The sequence below is a fragment of the Lampris incognitus genome, chromosome 14 (genome assembly GCF_029633865.1).
Source record: "Lampris incognitus isolate fLamInc1 chromosome 14, fLamInc1.hap2, whole genome shotgun sequence".
NCBI lineage: Eukaryota > Metazoa > Chordata > Actinopteri > Lampriformes > Lampridae > Lampris > Lampris incognitus.
Window position 1 is genome coordinate 18,288,709 of NC_079224.1, and position 24,275 is coordinate 18,312,983.

Consider the following 24,275-nt stretch of genomic DNA (forward strand, 5'->3'; position numbering starts at 1 on the left):
CAAGAGAGAGAGTGAGGGAGAGAGAGAGATAGAGGGATAGAGAGAGAGGGTGTGTGTGCAAGAGAGAGAGTGAGGGGGAGAGAGAGATAGAGGGAGAGAGAGGGGGGGTGCGCAAGAGAGAATTTGAATAAACTTGAATATTTAAAACAAGTCTTTAACAAAAAATGATCAAAAACAGACTTGATATCTTTTTAACAATAGAAACAATATTTGTCAAATTACAAACAAGTACTTAACATGCATCTTTAACATTCCCAACAATAATCATTCATCAACAGCTCAGAGAGAGAGAGAGAGAGAGAGAGAGAGAGAGAGAGAGAGAGAGAGAGAGGGCGGCGGGGGGGGGTGTTTGTGTATTTATTTTTAGTGTTCATTTTATATTTAGATGAGAGATATAGCATCCTGAAAAGAAAGCGTTTGCAATCTGTGTGTGTGTGTGTGTGTGTGTGTGTGTGTGTGTGTGTGTGTGTGTGTGTGTGTTTATGCTTGAAATTGTATGCTAGGCAGAAAGTAACATTAACTGCTGACACTCCGCTCAACAAGGAGCCCGGTGGTTGGCTTGCTGCTTGTCAAAAATAGATGAATATTTCTAGGAAATAACTGATTAAACCAAAGTGATCACGATGCTCTGTCAAAATATACACTCAACTGTGTTTGCAAAAATGAAACGGCGTTGACAATCTCTTTAGCTTGTTGTCCTCTTATTGTGTCAGTCTCTCAGGATTTGTTTCCCATACACATTCCCCCTTTTCCTCTGTCTTTGCTATATATGCATGTCTATCTATCTATCAATCTATCTATCTGGCCAGCTAGTTAGCGAGCTAGCTTTGTGTCTTTCTGTGTGTGTCTATGGTTGGTTGGTACGTTGATGCATATTCTATTAGAAAAGCGTGTTGACATGCAGAATGCTGATTGAAGTAGTATTTGCTGTGAGGATTAGAACTCTGCTCTTCCATTTCTTCAGCAGAGTGTTTTTTAATGCTGAGCTTAAAACCTGCCAAATGCCCATCATCCTATCTCCAGTTGTCAAATAGCTATCTGCATGCACTTTCTATCCGTGCCCTGAAGTAGACTGCCATGTGTGGCAAACTGGAATTGGGTTGGGACAAGATATCTTATTTGATGTACTCAACACGAACATCTATTTGTTCAGTTTATGAACACAAATACGCTCTATTTCCTCCAGAAATGTAAAGACCAATTGAAAGACCAAATCCATGAAGATGGGGCCCTGTTGGAGGGATTTGTGTTCAGTCCCTAAACCTATCCATGGATTGTCAGATAGGTTTAGGGACTGAACACAAATGGGGTAGTCCCCCCCCCCATACTGATCACATGAGTCACATGATTCATGATCAGCAAAAAAAAGCATCTCTCTCTAATGAACCGTAAAGTAATAATGAAGATGACATTTAAACAGTGAGACGATGCTAGTTTTCCATCTCGACGAGGTTCACCTATTAGTCTTATGCCCCTTTTCCATTACATGGTGCTGGCTCGGCTCAACTCGACTCGACTCGCTTCTGTGTTGTTTTCCATTGCCGTAACGCTACCCCTCAGTGTAGCTGGATTTTCGGCTCTCCGTTTTTCTTTTTCAATTTCAAAATGTACCTTTAAGATAACTCCCTTTCAACCGCTTCGGTATTTAAAAGTGCCGGGTGATATCCCATGCGCGCATTGATGATGCAGTGACGCGTTTCTCTGACCAGTCAGAGGTCTGCATTGATTTTGGTACCCGCTGCAGTTTTTTTTTTTGGAAAAGGTGGTGCCAGAAAAGTCGTAACAGTTACCAAAATGCCGGTACTTTCCAGTAATGGAAAACGAAAAAAGGGCGAGTGGAGTTGAGCCGGTACCATATAGTGGAAAAGGGGCATTAGAGGGTTCTTTATTCTCTCTCTCCCTCCTCTCTCTTGTCCACCTTCTCTGTTCTTTCTAACCTCTCTGCTCCTCTGCATCTCCATTTACACCACCGACTCCCGCTGTCTCTCTCTATGTCTCTGACCCACTGGTGATGATGATGATGATGATGATGATGATGATATGTATAACATAAAGGCGGGTCTATCCAGCCATAGAGGTGAGTACAGTCATCAGCCATTTAGCTCCAGCATCCAGGTGAAAAGTTAAAGGTGAGGGGTTGTTGCTTTCATGGCTGAGAGCATGTGGAATGACGTATCTGAGGAAGTCAGGATCAGCAAAGTGTTGGTTCATTCAAATAAACCACTTTTTTTTTTGGTATGACAATTGTTACTTTGTTTTTATTTCACGTTTACACAGGAATGTGACAATGTAACATTGCTAATATGGAAATACAAAATGTGTGACATTGTAGGTAGGATACAACAATAGTCATTTCATATAGTATTGCTAATACTACCAACTAAGGGTTGTCAAATGTTGCATTGTTTTTATGACATGTATTAACAGAGAATTTACAAATTGAAATGTGTAATATATGACATTGTAGGTTTCAACTATAGTCATCCTATAAAGTGTTGATAATACTACCAACTAGGAATCATTTCAACACCGTGAATCAACAGGTCTTCATCGTCATAACCCCTCTTCAAAATCAATTCTCCGTAGTGGGCAGGTATAACCCTCTCCATTCCTGAAAACAGATCTTTGAACACCACAGTCAAATCTTCACTTAACTTAATTCGAATGATATTGACATTGTCTAGACCAGGGTTTCTCAACCGGGGGTCCGCGGACCCCTAGTGGTCCGTGGTGTAATTGCAAGGGGTCCGTGAAAATAAAATATCTTTAAAAAAAAGATCCTATGACATTTATAGAAATAGGATTATTTTACTCAAATGTGACTGAGACCTTTATCTACCTAAACTATAAAGGGTAACAGGACTTTTTTCTCTAATTACATCTGTTTCACAAGTGTAATTTATTGTATTTTAATAAGAGATCTCGCTCCCGTTTGCATTGTTAAAAGTTACTCCATAAAATTCTGTTGTTACATATATCTGAAAGTTACTGAATACATATTCTGTTTTGTTACATATATCTGAAAGTTACTGCATAAGAATTATGTTTTGTTATATCTAAGTTACAACTGAAAGCTCTTATTTTTGCCCCAAAGAGTGAATAAATGCTATAATGCAATTTAAAATGCAGTTTCTACTGTTTCTATCAAATTGCAACCCCCCTCCCCCAAGATCAGGTGGAGGGGTCCTCAGGGTAGATCAAAAATACGCAGGGGGTCCAGCACCCCAAAAAGGTTGAGAACCACTGGTCTAGACTGAAATGAAGTTCCATTCTCTCTGGTGTTTCATACCGACCACTTTCTCTACTTTTTAGGGCTGATATTCCAAACCCTTTAGATGTAATAGTTACCTGAGTAGTAGAGTTAAATCCTGCAGGAGATACACCCGACATCAATATACCACAGTGTGTCACATCCCCAAATTCCACTGGGACACAATCCAAACCTGTACAGCAATAACTCATAGTAGGTTCAGACCCATACAGAGATAAATCACAGTGAGTCACATCAGGATCCACTACTAAGTACATTGTAATTGAATGCTGAGTGAAGCTCTGGTGAATTGTTTTAGTGTTAGAGTCAACCCTGATCACCGTTTGCTGAGATGCAGTGGTCACAACCTTTACGCCCTGTGGTGTCCTCACAGTCATTTCATCCAGACCTGCATGAACCAGAGCATCTATGGTTTGTCTCCACACATGCACGTTAAGATGCTCTCCTTCTTTGGTACTCATATCCTTGTAAGCGCTTCGATATACTACATCACCTGTGGCACTACAAGTCACCATTACACCGTTGGGGTCAACATATACAGCTGAACTTCCATTCTTGAACAGTACAGCTCCATGTAAAGACAGTCCGTCGTCTGTCACTACACATGCACGCTTCACATGCTCTGGTTGGAACACTAAGCTAGTATTTGATCGTAATACCAAGATGATATCGTCAATGTCTACATGGTCTGTAGCACTTACCACTATACCACTGGTGTCATGTGCTACCAAAAGAGACAGAGTCATATGATCGCTTATTACAATGGTAGAATTTGAACCCAGTTGCAAAGTGCTGAACTGGCTTCCTTTGTGTAGCTCCACTTGAGAATTATCACCTAAGTGTAAGTCTAGTTTTTGCTCCAGTACTACATTAGCAGAAGATGTGACAGCCTTAATCCTTTCTATAGATCTTGGATATAGTTTCAACTCTTGACCTGTTATTACATTTCCTTTATCATTTTGCATTATAGTTATCTGTAGCTTACTCTGTGGCTCATTGATAATCACAGTGTCCACAGCCGAGCCTCCAACTGCCACAGCAGTAGTGTGGGCAGATAGAATGAAAGTATTGGTAGCATTTGCAGCACCCTTATATATCCCTGCTCCATCCACTAGAATAATTGCAGGCATGTCTTGTCTTGGCTACTAACATCTTTATATAATGTGTTATATCATTAGCTGGTGTTGTGAGAAGTCTGGGTACCTCAACGGCAGGTGCATTTACGTACAGTACCATTTCTTGGTGTGCCGGCCCTGTTTTTCTAAACACATAGGGGTTAACAACCTCACTTGTCTCAGTGCCAATATACCTGCGAGTAATACACTGAGTCAAGCAACTGCAGTTAGGTGCATTGAAGATGTTATCATTTGTAGCTCTGCTTGTAAGGAAAGAAGGACGTTTCACCTTGACATTAAGCCATTTGGAACACGTGCGTGATTCTCTCATCCATCTGACAGGTCGTGAAATCATTTTAACTGTACGCTTTTACAGTCATAGCCTTAAGTTGAGGTTCTATAAGGGGGTCACCGTTTTCTGTGATTACAAATACAAACCTCTTTCTATCAACCGCATCATTTTTAAATCTGACCATATTACCACAAGGGTCTGTTGCATTAGGTATAATTTGATTGTAAAACACACAGCCAACATTGTTGGGCAACGCAGCCACATTTTGACTCAGAGACTCCATTAACTTGTGGAACAAACCTCGATTAGGGAACAAGCAATTTCTACGGGCCAATTGGTAACACAACTGCTGAGTCTCAATGTCACCAATGTATACCTCTTTCAGAAGCACAATGTGCTCCTTTTCAAATTCAGCAGGAGACGGGTCATGTTTTAACACAACAGGCCACACTTCAACTGACCTTGCTACACATTCTTTACCATATTGATTATGCCATTCATTAATGACTGTGGATACAGGAAACCCAACTACCATATTTACTGTCCGCAACCCTTTAGTAAAGAGTTCACAAACCCACTATTGACACGCTGCAAGTTAGCTACTTTTTCATAATAGGCCAACCACGTTCTAGACCCAAAAAAACTAGTCACTCCCAGTCTCCACGTCATTAGCGTTAAGAGGGAGTTTGTTAGTAACTAAACGTACCATGTGAGTTGCATATTCTCCTTGTGTTATGAGTGTCACTAACACATCCACAGAGACCATAGGTAACATTGCAGGGTTTAGACTATCAAACACCAGAGACAACATCTGCATTGAAGATCTTGTCAACCAGTAGTAGTCTGTAGGGCTATGATGTCCTTCAGCAACATTGCGGACATTCTGAGCAAAGAAAAACACATTGGCTGCTGTACCAGCCATGTTCATGATTGGGGTTGTTAGCCAACAGCTTCAGCCATCATGTCTTTCATGATAGATTCCAATTCAGGATTGGTCATCAGCTTCTCTAACTGAATGCGAGCTGTTTCTACAATAGCTCTCCATTTCTGTGCAAATGCTTTGACCAGAGCTGCTGGGATCTTGGTTATTGCTCAGTTGATGATATTTGTGGCGTTCAAGGTAGATTCCACTATCATCCTCAGAGACCCGTCCTCTCTTGTAAATCTCACGGGGCATTTGTCTTTGAATAAGAACTCACCATTCTGCTTCACTGAAAAGTTTTCTTGGTCATATAGTGAGCAGCTTGACACTGCCCTGCGCTTACGCTTACTGTGCTGTCCACATCCTGTTATGGATTTGTAGAAAGCACTGACATCTATTTCTGGGTTGACAATGTGAGGCTCTCTATTAGAACCAAATTTAAGTGTGCTCATGTCTACATTTATCTGTTCTTCATTGGCACCTAATTTAGGTATGCTCATGTCTATATCTTCTTCATTGGACCCAGATTTAAGTGTGCTCATGTCTACGTTTATCTGTTCTTCATTGGCACCTAATTTAGGTATGCTCATGTCTATATCTTCTTCATTGGACCCAAATTTAAGTGTGCTCATGTCTAAATTTATCTTTGACATATCCACATTTTCAGGTGCAGGGACGTTCACCTCTTTAGGAGTGGAGATGTGTTCAGTTTCAACTTGAGAATTACCTTTGACAGCTGTGTTGACTTCAAGTAGTTCAGAACTGGAGGGTCTTGAGTGTTCTTGTGAAGATATAGAAGAATAGTCATCTGAGGCTGTTATGAAAGCTTCCTCTTCTAGGGTGTACACTGGTATATCTGGATAATCACCCTTTGAATCACCAAACCAATTTTGAGCATTTTGTCGAGACACAGCATTGACATCAGCTGGATTGAGTGCTGATTCCAACAGGAATGACCTTCTGACGTCAACTTCTCCTTTAATTTCAAGCGTGCGCAGAAAAATAGAAGTTTCCCTTCTAAGGTACGTCTCACCGCCTCTTTGTATATAGGCTGAATGGGGACCAGCAGCTGTGTACTTAGCCTCCATCTCTTTCCCAAGTAGAACATCCAATGGATTCAGTCCTATAGCACCCACGTAAACAGTTTTTAGCCTTGCTGGAGTGTACTCAGGTCATAAAGGTGCACTTTGTCTATGAGGCAACATACAAGTTTCAGACGGTATCACAAACATAGTATCTTCAGGGTGAGTTGTGTGAATTGCATCATGTACAGTCATTGTAGTTTTCTCATTACCAACAATCTTCTCAACTATAGATCTTCGACTTGCAGCTATTGTCCTCCACTGCAACACTCCAATTGTAACAGCAGACCGTGTCGCGGCTGCTTTTCTCATGAAAATCAAATCTGAGTTAAACTGGGTGTATGGTGGGTACTTGTATATTGTATGTCCGTAGAAGAAGCTGGGTTCTACAAAAGACAGTTGGTTGACAAAGGACTGATCTGTACGCTTAGTTAAGGTTATCATGACCACCTTCATATCAGCACCAGATTGCAAGTCTGTATGTTGACCTTGTTGTAAAGGTTTGAATCTAATGTCTGCGTCGTGATACACTAACTGCTCAGCTTGATCTGAGTACGCTGTAAAGGCAACAAAACGCAGGATGTCTGAGGCTGAAGCGTAAAAGTTGTTATCGCTGAACTCCTTATATGCATGCTGCAGATTGTCGTACAAGTGAGTCACTCTGGGATCTTTTACCGATGACATCCTCGCTCTAGCTTTAGCAAACACATCCATATCCAGTTCCATGACAACTTTACTGTTTTCCACAGCACCTGTTTTCTTAAGGTATTCCATTGTCCCAGAGTCCAACACAAGTCTGTTCTTACTGACAAAGTTAGCTTGTTCCTTGACAGCATTTATGTGAGGCATTAAGTTTTTAGCTCTTCCTGTCCAAGTAGTGAAGTACAGCATATCTTGACGTTTAGGCTGTCCTGTACATACTAGGGCTAGAACCACAACCAGTTCTATTTTAAAGCTTGACACTGTATGTAGACCCATTTTTACAATTAAATGTAGCTCAACCACAGGTACTGGTTGCTACAGGCGTCGTAGACGCTCTTTGCCACTGCTCCGCTGTTGTCGGCTGGATTCGCTGTTGTTTTCTTTTTTTTGTCTTCGTCGCCTTTTGTATGTATGTCTGTTGTTTACCGTCTTGTCTTTCCCCTCTCTGTCCCCGTTTTTTCGGTGATCCGTGCTAGCCGCCCTAACTAGCTAACTGGCTAACCATCACTTGGCTAACGTTAGCTTTACGTGAGCTCTGACCTCCTGGCTCTCCACGCCAGTTTGCGGATTTGACATCTGTCACAGTTACAAAAAAAAGTTCCGGATGACGCAACCGGAACTTTTTCGTTCCGGATGACGCGACAATGGCGTTCTAACCAGCTGTTCGGTAGCGTTCGGTATACAGGGGTCCCCAATAGGCAGCCCGCGGGCCACGTCCGGCCCGTGACGGGTTGATTTATGGTCCGCGAGAATTTTTGGAGAAATGCCAGAAGGAAGAATTTTTTTTTTATTTCCCTACCAAAAAAAAAAAAACCTTTAAATTTTTTTTGGAAATAAAAAATTGTTTCTTCCTTCTGGTATTTCTACACATTTTGTTTGGGAACACTATTCCAAACATAATTTCAGCAATCAATCCAACAAGAAATGCTACCTTGTAACTATCAATTCCACCCCGCATTTCCCCTTGTCGGCTAGTCCAGCCCCCCTCACTTGCGTATCGACACCAAAACAAACTAACGAACAACATGCTGCTGGAGGTTGAGTGGCCCGTGGTTTTAAAAGTGGCCCTAAAAGTGGCCCGCTATGAAAAGTAATTGGAGACCCCTGGGTTAGAATTTTCAGTGGAGTGTCACAATAAATTTGTTCCGGCCGGGGAAAAAGTTTCGGATGACGCAAAAATGGCGTTCTAACCAGCTGTTGGAACTTTACTGATTTGCACTCCTGCGCTCGCGCTAATAACCATTCCAGGCCTATCACAGGACACTGGAATGAGTAAAGACGTTAGAAATACATTAAAAATACGGTATTTTCTAAATATTTTGGATGATCTACTCCATGTTATGTTATAGCCTGTAATAAGGGTCATAGCGCTCTTGCAAAACCAATGGATGCACATAATTCCGCCATTAATGAAGTTGGAATAGGCTACCCATCGCCTATTGCTAGCAGTCTACGTTACATAGTATTGTATATACTTACACACACCATGCTTCAAAACGCAAAAATGAATGGTGAGTCCGAGTGAAACATCATCTCAAGACGTCTCTTATAATTGTAGGCCTTGTGGTGACCCACATCTATATATCGAGAGACATTCACCTAAGAGGACGGTGTACCTTTAAGGGAAGAGGCGAGGGGTCAGATAATGCACTTCCGCTTCCGGTTCACAGTCAGTTCAGTGTCGTTGTCGAACGTATGACATGCAAAGTTGGAGCTAGTAAACTACCTCGACTACGTCTACTCTCACGTCTCCTGTCTCGTTGTTTTCTAACTCCACATTGGTGACCCCGACGTGATCGAACTACTAATACGAGTATGTCTGACAACGACGACGCCGGTGCTAACAACATGGCTATTGCTAACGCTAGCATTTACACCGCTACTGTGAAGCTACCCGCTTTTGGCAGCATAATCCACGGCCGTGGTTTCAACATGTGGAAGCCCAGTTCCAGCTGAGAGGGATAACGCAGGATGCAACGCAGTACTTCTACGTAGTGGCGGCGTTAGACGCATCGACAACGGCGCGAGCAATGACGCTGTTGGAAGCTCCGCCAGCTGCTGGCAAGTACGATGCTATAAAGACATTCCTCCTGAAACTATTTGAACTGTCGGAGCTGGAGAAGGCAGACCGTTTACTGTCCCCGAATGGCCTCGGCGACGGCAAACCGTCTGAGTTAATGGAAAAAATGCTGTCTGTGCTGGGATCGGCTGATCCGGCCTTTCTTTTCACACACATTTTTCTGAGGCAGCTCCCCGCACCTGTACGCACAGCACTGGCCAGTTCTCCTCTCGCCGCCTCCTCCAAGGACTACCGTTCTCTGGCTGCTGAAGCAGACAGGGTTTTCCTGGCCAACCGGCAACAGTTTGTGCATGCCCTGCTACCCCACCAGACCGCCCCACCACCACCTGTGTACGACTATATGGACACCGCGGCTGCGGTGACAGCCCGCCGCCAACCTGACGACGGGCTCTGTTATTACCATGCCAGGTTTGGGGCAAAAGCAAAACGGTGTCGCAAACCCTGCAGTTACAGGGTTCAGGGAAACGCCAAGGCCGGCGCTCGTTAACGGCTATGGGCGCCGGCCGTGACTGCAAGCTGTTGTTCATCAGAGACTCCTTGTCGGGCCGACGGCTGCTGGTTGACTCTGGCGCTCAACGCAGCATACTACCAGCACAAGCTGTGGACACGATGACCGACAGTCACAGCCCCCAGATGGACGCCGCCAACGGCACGTCCAAGACCGCGCTGGCCAACGCTGCGCTGCTAGCTCACCCGTCGCCTGCCACCCCCATAGCCCTTACAACGGATGCCTCCGACTACGCCGTGGGGGCCGTGTGTGAGCAGTGGGTGGAGGGGGGCTGGCAGCCGTTGGCGTTCTTCAGTAAAGAACTCCGTGAGAGAGAGCGCAAATACAGCACCTTTGATAGGGAACTACTGGGTCTCTTCCTCGCAACCAGACACTTTAGGTACCTATTGGAGGGCCGACAGTTCACCGCTTTCGTGGACCACAAACCGCTGACGTTCTGTATGGCCAAAACCTCAGAACCGTGGTCTGGGCGTCAGCAGCGCCATCTCGCGGCGGTTTCCGAGTTTACCACGGACATACAACACGTGTCGGGCAAGGATAACTTCGTCGCCGACTGCCTTTCACGGGCAGTTGTTAACGCCGTTCACTTGGGACTCGACTACGCCGCTATGGCAGCGGACCAAGCCAAGGACGCGACCGTTCAAGACTACCGGTCGACCCCTACAGCTGGAGGAAGTGACGTTCGATGCGGCCAACACCACCCTCCTCTGTGACATCTCCACCGGTCAACCGCGCCCCCTGGTGCCTACTTCCTGGCGGCGCCGAGTTTTCGACACCGTCCATGGCCTTTCCCACCCGGGAGTGAAGGCCTCGACCAAGCTGGTGAGCGTCAAGTTCGTTTGGCCTGGGCTCCGTAAGGATGTTAGAGCCTGGGCCGGCTCGTGTGTGGCGTGCCAACGCGCCAAGGTGCACCGCCATACCAAGGCCCCTTTGCCGCCGTTTGTGGTTCCAGAGAGGCGGTTTGACCACGTCAATGTTGACCTGGTGGGTCCCCTGCCCCCCTCCCGTGGTTATACTTTCCTCCTCACTATTGTGGACAGGGCCACCAGGTGGCCAGAGGCTATTCCCTTGTCCTCCACGACGGCAGCAGAGGTAGCGCGGGCGTTCATCGGCTGCTGGGTGGCCCGTTTCGGCACGCCTGGTGACATCACGAGCGACCGGGGCTCCCAGTTTACCTCGGAGCTCTGGACGGCGGTCGCTGAGCACCTGGGGATGAAGATCCACCGCACTACGGCGTACAACCCGCAGAGCAACGGACTTTGTGAGCGGTTCCATCGGGACATGAAAGCCGCTCTGCGGGCAAGCCTCACTGGCTGCGACTGGATGGACCGGCTCCCGTGGGTCATGCTCGGCCTGCGTTCGGCCCCGAAGGAAGACCTCCAGACCTCCTCCGCTGAGCTGGTGTATGGCCAGCCCCTGCGGGTTCCGGGGGAGTTTCTTCCGGATGCTACGGCTCCCTGGTCGGCCGCCTCTCACCTCAGTGCGTCCCGGAGCGCTGCCGGTGCCTTCGCTCCCGTTCCGATGTCTCAACACTGCCTCCCCCGGTCCTACGTCCCCAAGGATCTGCCATCGGCGAGGTACGTCTTCATTAGGCACGACAGCCATCGGTCCCCGCTGCAGCCCCCATACGACGGGCCCTTCCGCGTCCTGGAGGCGGGGGATAAGAACTTTGTGGTGGACATGGGGGGCAGGCCGGAGCGGGTCGCTATAGACCGTCTCAAGCCCGCTCACTTGGACATTGGGGAGCCAATGCAATTGGCCCTACCCCCGCGGCGGGGGCGCCCTCCTAGGTCGGCCCCGGCACCTGCCTCTGTTCCTGCTTCGGCCCCGCCTATGGCCCGGGTTTCGGCCCCATCTGTTTCCCCTCCTGTGAAGCGCAGCCGTTATGGCCGCAGGGTCCTCCCCCCGACTCGTCACCTGTTTTCCCCGTGACTTTGCACTATGTCATTGACTGTTCTGTTGTAGAGTCTATTTTTATGTTCATGACTTGCACTTTTGCTGTTTTGCATTGTTTTGTTTAGGTGAATTCTGGGGGGGCCTGTGTGGTGACCCACATCTATATATCGAGAGACATTCACCTAAGAGGACGGTGTACCTTTAAGGGAAGAGGCGAGGGGTCAGATAATGCACTTCCGCTTCCAGTTCACAGTCAGTTCAGTGTCGTTGTCGAACGTATGACATGCAAAGTTGGAGCTAGTAAACTACCTCGACTACGTCTACTCTCACGTCTCCTGTCTCGTTGTTTTCTAACTCCACAGCCTACTTAATTAATGTGTAGCAGTAGCATACCTACCTGCAGATTAAACAGTCCATCATCGGAGGCAGCTAAAACTTTGCGGGGATTCTCATAAACCACTTCTTAAAATGGGCTTTAAACACGAGGTCCTCACATAACACTTCTTTATTTGTTTTATTTTGCTTATTGTCTTGTCCTTTCTTTCTTTCTTTCTCTTTCTTTTTATCCATTTTTATTTGTTATATATATCTGTTGTTTTGTTTTTCCTGTTTCAGCAAATGTTGTTTTGCTTTCATAAAAGAATTATGTCAACAAAGTTTATATTGTTCTCATTATTATTATTATTAGTAGTAGTAGTAACATTAGTAACAGCAGTAGCAGTAGTAGTAGTAGCAGCAGCAGTAGTAGTACTAGCAGTAGTAGCAGCAATAGTAATAGCAGTAGTAGTAGTAGTAGCAGTAGTACCAGTAGTAGCAGCAGTAGTAGTACTAGCAGTAGTAGCAGCAATAGTAATAGCAGTAGTAGTAGCAGTAGTACCAGTAGTAGCAGTCGTAGTAGTAGTAGTAGTAGTAGTAGTAATAGTAGTAGTAGTGGCAGTAGTAGTGGTAGTAGCAGTAGTAGTAGTAATAATAATAGTAGTAGTAGTAGTAGTAGTAGTTGTGTAATCCTGAGGTTGTCCAGTGGCTTATCTGTCCATTCACCTTAAGAATAGAAAAGTAATAGAAATGGGTGACAGTGACTCAGAGGTAGAGCAGGTCGTCAGGAGGGTTGTCGGTTCGATTCTCGGCTCCTCCTTGCAAAAATGTTGAGGTGTCCTTGAGCAAGACACCGAACCCCTGACTGCTCCCAATGAACTGGTTGTCGCCTTGCATGGCTGACACCGCCGTGTGTGTGTGTGTGTGTGTGTGTGTGTGTGTGTGTGTGTGTGTGTGTGTGTGTGTGTGTGTGTGTGCGCGCGCGCGCGTGTGTGTGTGTGCGCGTGACGTACGTGTGTGTGACATTCATTGATTGTAAAGTGCTTTGAGTGGCTGTTGCAGCTAGAGAAGCGCTATGTAAAGTGCAGTCCAATTACAAATGGAGAAAGATAGACAGGCACTACCTCAGATGGGACATGGCATATCTAAATGGGAATAACTGAATAATAATAATAATAATAATAATAATTATTATTATTATTATCATAATAATAGCGGTAATTGGAAGATGAGATAAAGCGGAGGGCTGTTAGAAGTTATTGCTGCCGTAGAGGGGTGCAGGGGTGAGGGAGGGAGATTACGTTTCTCCTTTAACAAACGGAGTGGATGAAGCCCCCCCCCCACACACACACGCACACACTCACACATATTTTCCTCCTTTTCGTGTCCTTCACCCCTCACCGACTTTAAACGCTACTGACAATCATTGCCGTTTCATCGTCTCTCCCGAGATAACGTGAAAACTGTGCAGGGCTGAAAGATTCAGCACCTGGCAGCTCCACGTGAGGTTCCCTCCAGAGAGAGAGGGAGAGATGGGCTTGACCAAAACAGCAGGTGAGCGACGGTGTTCCATCTGGACCTTCTGACCTCCTCAAACTGACCTTTTTTTGAAACCGAAAAATAAGAATGGCAAGCGACGGAAGGTTTTGCTTGTCTCGAGGGAGGACGGTGGAGCAGAGCGTGAGCGAGTTAAAAGGCAGGCTTTGTCAGGTGAGCTGGCTGGCGCTGCTCTCAGCAACAGGTGCAGCAGAACCAGCGGTGCTGTGCACGGTATCCACCACCGTCTCCATGGGGTTCTCTCATTTCATCTCCATGTATCTATTTTTTTTATTGTTCTTTTAAATTTATTTACTCAGGGTAGAGGAGATGAACTGTCATTTTTCACCAATGACATGCGCGTGCACACACACACACACACACACACACACACACACACACACACACACACACACACACACACACACACACGGCGGGATACCTGTTGGCTGACCGCTGAGCGGTACTGTTGAAGCAGAACAGGGCAGAGGATGGGGCAACACCAGTGTCTCTGACTGACTGGGTAATTGAAAATATTGCACACCAACCTTGTTGGAATCGGTGCAGAGCGGCCCAGCTGGAAATTAAACCCCGACCTGCGCCTGGGCTGGGGTGAGAGTGCTGTGCTGTGTGTCAGGGTCCTGAGGGCAGCAGCAGAAATCCCTCTCTAAAAAACGAACACTTTTTTATTTTATAGACTGGCACGTGCACACACTCATGCACAATCACACCCCGCTCACCCCCCACCCCCCACACACACACACCCACACCCACCCTGAGGTTCAGTCTTGGCAGCATCCACTTTGCTGTCCACGGAGGAAAGACAGACAGGGTGAGAGGCGGCCAGCTATCTGGACATACGGCGGCCTTCAGGTAAACTGCTGCAGATATATTTCAGTTTGCTGCAGCTTGCTGAAAAGAAAGTACCCAAAGAGGACCAGCATGGTTAAACACTAATTGCCTAATAGTCCAAGACAGGCCGCACTACTTGTGCCAAGCTGCCATCCTCATACTAGCTTTCATTTGACAGGAGCTGTACAGGACTGTTTTACAAGACGTAGGGCTGACCCAGGCAAAAAAAAAAAATCAATAATGGAAAAGAAAATTGAATATGAAATTATGAATAAAAGTTAAACTACCTACAGAGTTCAATAGAGCACTGCACACATCACTACAACAGGCAAGTGAGTAAATATGCATGCCGGAAAATAGTCCACACGCGCCGGGTGATGACCATCTTTGTCAGATTGGGGTGTTGATGTGTGCTCTCACGGGAGCATCACACGCCGTGCGTGGTGTCTAAAAAGATGCCAGCGGCGGAGGATTAAAATTGAGCGATTACAAAGAAGAATCTTTGTCCCACCGAACCGCCCGACACCAGAGTACGTCTGTAATTTAGATTGCATCCAGATAGGATTTAGCGAGGGAACGTTTAAAACGGACGTGAATATGTCAGGGTAATGAGTTTTTCCGTTCCCCCGCAGCACGTCGATTACCACCAATGTCACCTACTCTCATGCTGCTCTTGTTCTTGACACGAGACCGCACTGTAAAGTGTCGCACCTCGCTCCTGGCGGTGGTTACTCTCCCAGGGGCATGTTACTTACCTGTTTGGGTTTCTTGCTATTCCGATCTGCGTCATGAGCGCACACTGCGATCGACCATGCTCACATTAATACAGAGGACCTCTGATTCCCGCTTCAGGTGTGGGAAGATGGCGGCGTCAATTCACGTTTGCGGCGGCCTCACCCATTACCGTCCATGCGGTGTCTTTGTCCACATCTGCGTCTACATTTGTGTCTTCGTTTGATGACTGGTGCTGGATTGGCTGGGAGAGCTTGTTCTGCCGCGTCCTGTGGGCCCGGGGACCGCGGCCCTGCCTGGAGCTGCGCCCGAAGAGGAAACACCGAGGGCGGTCTGACAGGACGCGGAAGCGGGTCAGGCTAAGCTAACTGCTAGTCCATGCAGACCGGCAATTCCGATAACACCGACGGCGGTCTGGCGGTGGCCTCGCCTAGCCTTGACTGTGTTTTTGGTGTCATCGTGTGGAGTATGGGGGTGTGTCGAAGGTGTCTGGCTGGGTGAGCTGGCGTCGGATTGGCTAGGGGAGCCTGGTCTGCTGCATCCGGTGGGCCGAGGGACCACGGCCCTGCCCGGAGCTGCACTCGAGGAGGAAACACCAAGGGCGGTCTGACAGGACGCGGAAGCGGCGCAGGCTAAGCTAACTGCTAGCTCATGCAGACCGGCAGTTCCGACAGCCATGCTGGCGTTCACTCACTTGGGCAGTGAATTTTTTTTCCCGGATATGTTGGATATATATGTTCTTGTAGTTAGGATATGTGTTTGTGTCTTTGTGTTGCACTGCTGTGGGCTGGGAGAAATGACGTTTTGTTTCATTTCCTGTGCGCAGGTGCATGGGCTGAAACGATAAATGTTCCTGATTCCTGATTTCACAGTCAAAGAAAAAAAAATCAAAAAAACATCAGACAGTGTTTACTGTGTCCTGTTTCAGTTATTACCGTTGCTGTCAGGAACCGATAAAGAAAAAGCCCAAACACCTGTGTCGGTTTGAGATCCCATCACACACATCTGCCTCATCATCTGATTGATCCAAAAAGCCATTAAGATGACATTGCCCGTGGGAGACGTGTGAAGCCCCCTGCCCCGGCTGACATCATGTCCCCCTTCTCCCGTCACATGTATGTTCAACGCGATGTGCATTCCCACCGGCGTTCCCATTCCACCATAAATGCTTTTTAAACCATTTGACTGGAAAATTGACTTGGCATTTCAATTCCACTGAACAGCCTTCCTCAAGGCTCTTTATTTGTTTGTGTGCATAGATGCTCTTTGTTGTCGAATCTGTTTACGTCAGGTAACACTCATATACACAATTTTTCCCCCTTCCTGTCCACTGAGACAGAATTTATATATTTATTTCAGTGTTATTCAACTAAGCAGGTCAGCGAGGTACACGGCCTTTGTGGTCGGTGTTGCACCATGAGAAAACCAGCGATGTTCTTTTTAATGCTGCATCATGAATCATGTAGTATACTGTTGTGTTGGGTTGTTTTTTTTGGGGGGATTTTTTTTCTCCTTTTTCTCCCAAATTGTACCTGGCCAATTACCCCACTCCTCTGCGCCGTCCTGGTCGCTGCTCCACCCACTCTGCCGATCCGGGGAGGGCTGCAGACTACCACATGCCTCCTCCGATACATGTGGAGTCGCCAGCTGCTTCTTTTCACCTGACAGGGAGGAGTTTCACCAGCACCTGGGAGGATCACGCTATTCCCCCCAGTTCCCCCTCCCCCTTGAACAGGCACCCCAACCGACCGGAGGAGGCGCTAGTGCAGCGACCAGGACACATACCCACATCCGGCTTCCCACCCGCAGACACGGCCCGTTGTTTCTGTAGGGACGCCCGACCAAGCCGGAGGTAACACGAGGAGGAGTTAAACCTGTGATCAAGCAGTTTGGTAATAAATAGTAATATGCCTGACTCTTCTCTTCCTCCCAGGTGCCTGAACGTTCGCTGAAGTTGCTCCGCTTAAGAGGCTGTGCACCGGGAGATGACCAGGCAAGAGTCCAGTGTTTGTGAGACGATCAACAAGCTGTGTTTGTGTGTGTGTTTGTGCGTGTGTTTGTGTGTGTGTGTGTGTGTGTGTGTGTGTGTGAGACTCTATGACTAAGCAACCGCAACAAAGAGAGAGGCCAACACCAGGGAGATGCCAAATTACTGTCGGCTCATTTTCGAGGCTCTGCGTCTGTCAGTGATAGACTACTGCATGCCAGCGAGTTGGTTTACTGACCGCCTGGAGGCCTAAAACACTATTCCCCCTAACTGATTTCCTTCTGATAGTGTGATAGCCCATCCGATTAGCTAATCACCACCCAGCCCTCGGCTTGTGACTGACTCGTCAGACAAGCACAAGCCCATATCAGGAAAGTTTTACAAGGGCCTTACTTTTTTTCTTTTATTGTATCCTAACAGAACTGGAACAATGACCGCATATCATTAAGATTAGAAGGGATACCACTTGACTGGCTTGGTCAGGTTCACAAACCTCAATCCAGAAGAGGTCCACCTATGACCCAAGCTGGGGGGACCTGCATCCACCCTGTGACCTACCATAGGCTCGTTTAACACATGCCAGTGCCTTTGTCATGCGGGGAATCTGGCGACCTGTTCCAAACACGCCAGTGACCCAGACGCCAAGAACCACTGGCTGAGATGACTGCCCATCCTCTCCATCTTGACCCATGACCCCTGCAGAAGTCAGATAGTCAGATATAGGCGTACCTCATGCCCTCCTCAGAGCTCTAATAGTCAGGGACACTTGCCCGCCTGGCTGTCTGGACGAGCGCATGCCCGTAGCCGCGCCGCGCCAGCACCGTCACGGCTGGCCATCGTGGCGCGGTCAACGTCGTCGGCCATGACCCGGCTGATGCTGGGCCGGACTCTGGAGCGGATCTGTAAAGGCGTGCTGCTGCTCTGCCTGCTCCACTTCCTCATCATGATGATCCTGTACTTTGACGTCTACTCCCAGCGCTTTGACCTCTTCAGCCGCTTCAACAACGGACGAAACGGATCCAGGAATAACGGGAGCGGGGCCCCCGGAGGGAGCGGACATCATTATTATTATTACAACCTGTCCAGGCCCAACGCCACGTTGGCCAGCTACCTGGCCACGGGTGAGCAGCTGCTGCCGAGCGCCAAGCCCGAGACCAATCACACGCCCTCGCCCAAGCTGCTGCCGCCATGCCCCGAGATCCCCCCCGGGCTGGGTAAGTAATGACCTTCATTTGTGGAATACCATTTGAGTGACAAAGTACAGAGTTTTAAACTGTCATTAAGGAAGAATGATACCTGCTCTCACTGTAATGAATCGACCGGCTTGTATTGAATACACACATATAACCCGAACGAAGAGGCTGTACCTCGCTTCCGTCCGCTTTCCAGTTTAACCTCATTCAGGCCACACCACAGGCCTGTGTGTGTGTGTGTGTGTGTGTGTGTGTGTGTGCATGCATGTCTGTTGTGTATATTTCCACATTATTTGCACTTTCTCTCATCCACAATTCCGCTGTAATTTCCGACTAAAGCAGGTTGTGTATGTTGCTAACTGAAGAACCGTTGGTTTTTTTGAATTGTGAACTTGACCAGTGTTTTATTTGATACATAATTGACTTGTTCTACACTAGACGAGGCATAATTTCTGCTTGGGTAGAAATTTAGCGTGGTTGTTGATCTATTTATTTGACAGACGGCAAAAGTTGGCTGTGTGAGTCATGTGGTTTGTTGCCGGGGGGGTAGCGTTGTGTTATTTTTCATTCATTTGCGGTGTGTAGCGCTGTCTCGGTGGTCGTTGGGTTGCTTGTCTGTCTTGACTCGGCCCGTGTGTGTCTGCTGTGTGATGCTGATGTGAGCCAGGCAGGTCTGCGGATTATTGATGACTATTATGCACAGCAGAGATGAGCTCTTGATAGCCGGAGGATACCACTGACGCCGCTGTAAATACATGCATCCTCTGGCTCGTTCTAATTAGCGGGAGTGCAGCTGTGTTTACTTTTTTCCCTCCTTTCTTTTTCTCCGTGGCAACCCGAAACATAAAAAAGATTTAATGTCAACGATTTACACTGTAGTATTTCACTGTTATAGACTCACAGAAAAGCCATTAGTAGAGATTCACTTTCTCTCTCTCTCTCTCTCTCTCTCATACACATTTCTTTTCTCTCTCATACACATTTCTTCTCTCTCTCATACACATTTCTTTTCTCTCTCGCTCTCTTTCATACACATTTCTTCTCTTTCTCATACACATTTCTTTTCTCTCTCTGTCACTCTCATACACATTTCTTTTCTCTCTCTCATACACTTTTCTTTTCTCTCTCTGTCTCTCTCTCATACACACATTTCTCTCACATACACATGCATTTCTTTTCTCTCTCTCACACATACATACACACATCTCGCTCTCATGCACTCAAGCACACGTTTCTTTTCTCTCTCTCACACACACACACACACACACACACACACACATACAAATGTTTCTTTTCTCACACACACATGCCCTCGTTTCTTCTCTCTCTCTCTCTCTCTCTCTCTCTCTCTCTCTCTCTCTCTCTCTCTCTCTCACACACACACACTTACAGGTTTCATTGTGGTGTTGTCTTACATGTCAGGCACAGGTGCTGTGAGTGGTGGGTAGACTAGAACGGCGCTGTATAAAATATAAAATATAAAATGCAGTCCATGTACCAGCTGATAGAAAGTGTTAGTGTGCAGTCTGCTGCCATTGATTTCTATGGAGCAGTTCAATGACTGAATACCTGACCGCTGACAAGAGAGGAAAGAAAGTACAGAAAAAAACTGACATAATGCAAAGTACTTGCCGGTTAATACCAGCTTGCTCAACTAACTGTTTTATTTCATTTCAGTTTATTTTAGTTTAGTCCATTCATTTTGAACTTGCGGTGTGGTAACAGGGCCGATCGATTCAAAACAATCTGATCAATTTTTTTGGAATAGCAAGTGGGATTTGCTGTATAGTGTGTATTGCAAACATAACATTTCTGTGTTTTGCCACCACAACACTGCAAACACACACAGTTTGTCAGACATCTCATTGCAGTGTTACCACTATTACCTTTTAATGTGTAGTTCTGGTGTGACATTTGTAAAAAGATTGAGTTTGCAGTTTTTGATGTTCCTGCCTCAAACTTGGTCCAATACAAAATGGAAGGGGAAAGAACTCCTTGTCTCATAGTTATCCCCCCCCCTTTCTCCCCAACTGTAACTGTCCAGTTACCTCACTCTTCTGAGCCGTCCCGGCCACTGCTCCACCCCCTCTGTTGATCTGGGGAGGGCTGCAGACTACCACGTGCCTCCTCTTATACATGTTGAATTGCCAGCCGCTTCTTTTCACCTGACAGTGAGGAGTTTCACCAGGGGGACGTAGCTTGTGGGAGGATCACGCTATTCCCCCCAGTTCCTCCTCCTCCCCAAACAGGCACCCTGACCAACCAGAGGAGGTGCCAATTGTGTCTATAGGGACGCCCAACCAAGCCGGAGATAAGACGGGGATTTGAACCGGCGATTCCCATGTTGGTAGGCAACGGAATAGACTGCTACGCTACCCGGATGCCCGTCCCATAGTTTTTCTAAGAAGAATATGAATCCCTCTCATCAGCAAAAAAACAAAAACAAAAAACTGTCTCTCATTAACTAACAGCATCATTATCTACATAAACATGCTCCTCAATTCAGTCCCAGAGTTACACGCAGACAAACACTGTACTCCCAATTTAACTAAGAGAGGACAATTCATATGTGATAAAGGCCTTTTATGTTCACACACACACACACACACACACACACACACACACACACACACACACACACACACACACACACATAAACAGACTCTCTCTCTCTCTTCCTTTCTCTTACTCGCTCTCTTTCTGTCTCATCCACCTCCACCCCCCCACACACACACCCCAATATCATCAGTATCACACAGCCTGCAAACCAATAGAAGGTTGACTGAGTCACACTAAGCCTATGCTTTACCGGATTTATAATTACATAGTGGATACACACACACATAGACACACACACACACTCCTCTCTCTTTCACGAGCTCCATTATCTGTCACAAAGGCACACAGATAATGGAGCTCTTGAGAGCCGGCGAGCCGGCGAGCTGAGTTCCACTGTCATTACTTTGCATTAGTTCAAGTGGGCTTGACCACTGAGCTCAGTCTTGTTTATCTCAGCATCTTTATCCCAGGCTGCCCCTCCACATCCCAACGACGGCAGGAAAAAAACGGGAAAAAAACTGCTTCACTCTGCTTTAATGTTTACTTTTATGTTACAAGTTAGCAAAGAAATCACAACACCACCAGATAATTCCCTGCTGGTCAAGTCCGCCTTGCTTTTTTACTGTTCTGGAGTCAGCTTCAGAGTTCAGGAAAATTCATCTCACAGCTCCACTGGCACAGCTGTGGTGATGAAAGCGACGTGCTTAAAAATATTACTGTAACGACCGAGTTACAAACTGCTCTGACCAACAAATGTCAGCAACAGATAGAAAAGAGTAGCAACAAAATACTGAAGGGCAAATACACAGCATATTAAGAATAAAATGATGATTGTCCAAGTAAAAACTATTTTGAAATATCTTGAAATATGTTGAAAATATTGCAGGCATATTTCATGTATATATATATATATATATATATATATATATATATATATATATATATATATATATATATATATATATATAAAATTTTGTAATGACCATGAATGAGTAGACTCGCTAGCCAGTTGGCTAATGCGTCTGACCCTTTAGATGACTGGTTAACGCAGTTGTCTGTGGTGCAGGCAACCTGGGTTCACGTCCCAACTGCAGTGGTTCCCGGCCCCCTGAATACACTACAAAATATTTCATATATATATCAACACGGATACAGGAAAAATATTTTAATGCATAGCAGTACAGGCCTGTTTCGTGCATCTCACACTCATCAGCTGCAAATGTTTTTTTCGCAAAAAAGTCATATCGTTACATTGCCCAACGTCACACCCCTAATGTCAGTTGGACAGCGACCAATCAGATGGGGAAACATTCAGATTATAACAGCCAATGGGGTAGGTACTTATGATGCACAGCAACCCATGGAGGGGTAGAAAACATTACAACAAATGGGACTGGGGTTTGTTTTGAGAAGCATTTCGGGGCCAGGGCCCTGTTGAAATGGCGTGCATTAAAAATATAACAAGGTAACATGTGAATTATATATTGGGGTGGTGTTGGGGCACAGTTGGGAGGAAATGTAGTTAAAAAAACATATTTAAAAAAACCCATATTTAAAATAGCGTAATTAAAAAATCCATATTTAAAATAGCATATTTTTTAAAAAAGCATATGTAAAAAACCTAGTAAATGTCATATGTGTATCATCTAATGGGGGGGGAGAAAATAATACAAAGGAGTTTTTTTTTTCAGTGTCTACAACTGGTGGCCAATTCGTTTCTATTATTCAAGGTGGACATATCAGGTCTGCAAATAATAAAATATTTTTTTCTGCCAAGCTCAGGTTACATCTTTTGCAAGCTCAGGTTACATCTTTTTTAAAAAAAAACCTTTTTTTTTTCCTGTATCCGTGTTGATATTCCGCTCCTCGTTAGTTGAGCACTCAACACCATTGACGGTTTCGGAAAAAAACGCTCTATATACATATATATACATATATGATAGGCTCCAGCATCCCTGCCACCCTGAGTAGGATAAGCAATTTGGATAATGGATGGATGGATATCTTGAAATGTGTTTTCAAACGTGCAGAATTTTCCCATGATGCAGAAATATGGTTTGCAAAAGCCAACTGGGAGGAAAGAATCGGGGAACAAATGTCTCTCACAACCTCAGACTAAGATGTTTTGTTGTCATGAAGTACATTGATGACTTAGTCCATGAAAACAAAAGTAAGATGATAGAATATACGGTTGTACCTCTCTCGCAGAATAAGACTGGAAGAGCAGATCGCTAGCCAACTAAATCAATATATGAAAAACGTTTCATTTATCATTGGTGGTAATAATAGAGTTGTGTTGTAATCTTCTGGAAATGACAACATGACGGGGAATGGTCTTCTGTGCTGGGGACCGACTTAGGACCATTATCTCCCAACTAAGCTGGACTCACACTAAGCCCCCACAATTTGCTGCAAATCAAGTCTCTCTGCAGGGGATCAGACGGGTGCATTTGCCAATTAATGATTAATACTACGACTCAACGGCGGAAGAAAGCGATGCGATTTAGCCTCCATTATCTCCCCAAAATGTAGAAGATGTGGGCGAAATCTCCTTTATTCCGATCCAACGCAATTACTGCTCGCTGATGAAACAAGTTGTGTTGTTTATTTCAGTTTTTTATTTTTAATATTCACCGCTACATGACTGATATTTCTAGTTATGACTTGTTTGTAATGTAAAATATGTTTCTCTTTCGTGACTCTCTCTCTCTCTCTCTCTCTCTCTCTCTCTCTCTCTCTCTCTCTCTCTCTCTCGCTCTCTCCTTGCACCTGCTAATGAGATTTGTAAACTTAATCCCTTGCACCGTAACAAACAGATCGGTGCGTTGCCACATTAGCAGTTTTTGCTGCGAGCATCTTTGGTCTGATTGCAGGTTTTGTCATGTGGTTTCAGATTACGAGCAGTAAATAAAGCCGTGAGGTGGATTTGTTTAAGGCTGAGGCTCCCTGATCCCATTGTTTGGTCAGGAGTCGGCTGTCGGTAACTCTTTAATTGGCATTCATGCCAGGTGCAGGTCTATCTTCACAGCTTGTCTCTGTCTTTCTCTCCTTCTCCATCTGTCTGTCTGTCTGTCTGTCTGTCTGTCTGTCTGTCTGTCTGTCTCACTCTCACTCTCTCAGTGATGGGGTGGATGCCCGCGGGTTGTAATGAGAAGGAGAAAGGCAGAGAAAGACTGAGTGTGTCTGTGTTTCAGTCACAGGTGCGAGGAGGGAGAGGGAGTGAGAGATAGAGA

General features: G+C 46.0%; 1 protein-coding gene across 1 annotated transcript in view; it reads left to right on the forward strand.

Annotated features, from left to right (window-relative positions):
- b4galt2 (UDP-Gal:betaGlcNAc beta 1,4- galactosyltransferase, polypeptide 2) overlaps window positions 1-24,275 on the forward strand; it is a 243,398-nt gene that overhangs the window by 26,775 nt on the left and 192,348 nt on the right. Inside the window, exon 2 of the mRNA XM_056293237.1 lies at window positions 17,237-18,504. Within this exon, the coding sequence (XP_056149212.1) occupies window positions 18,153-18,504 (352 nt within the window). The 5' untranslated portion in view covers window positions 17,237-18,152. The remainder of the gene's footprint in view (window positions 1-17,236; window positions 18,505-24,275) is intronic.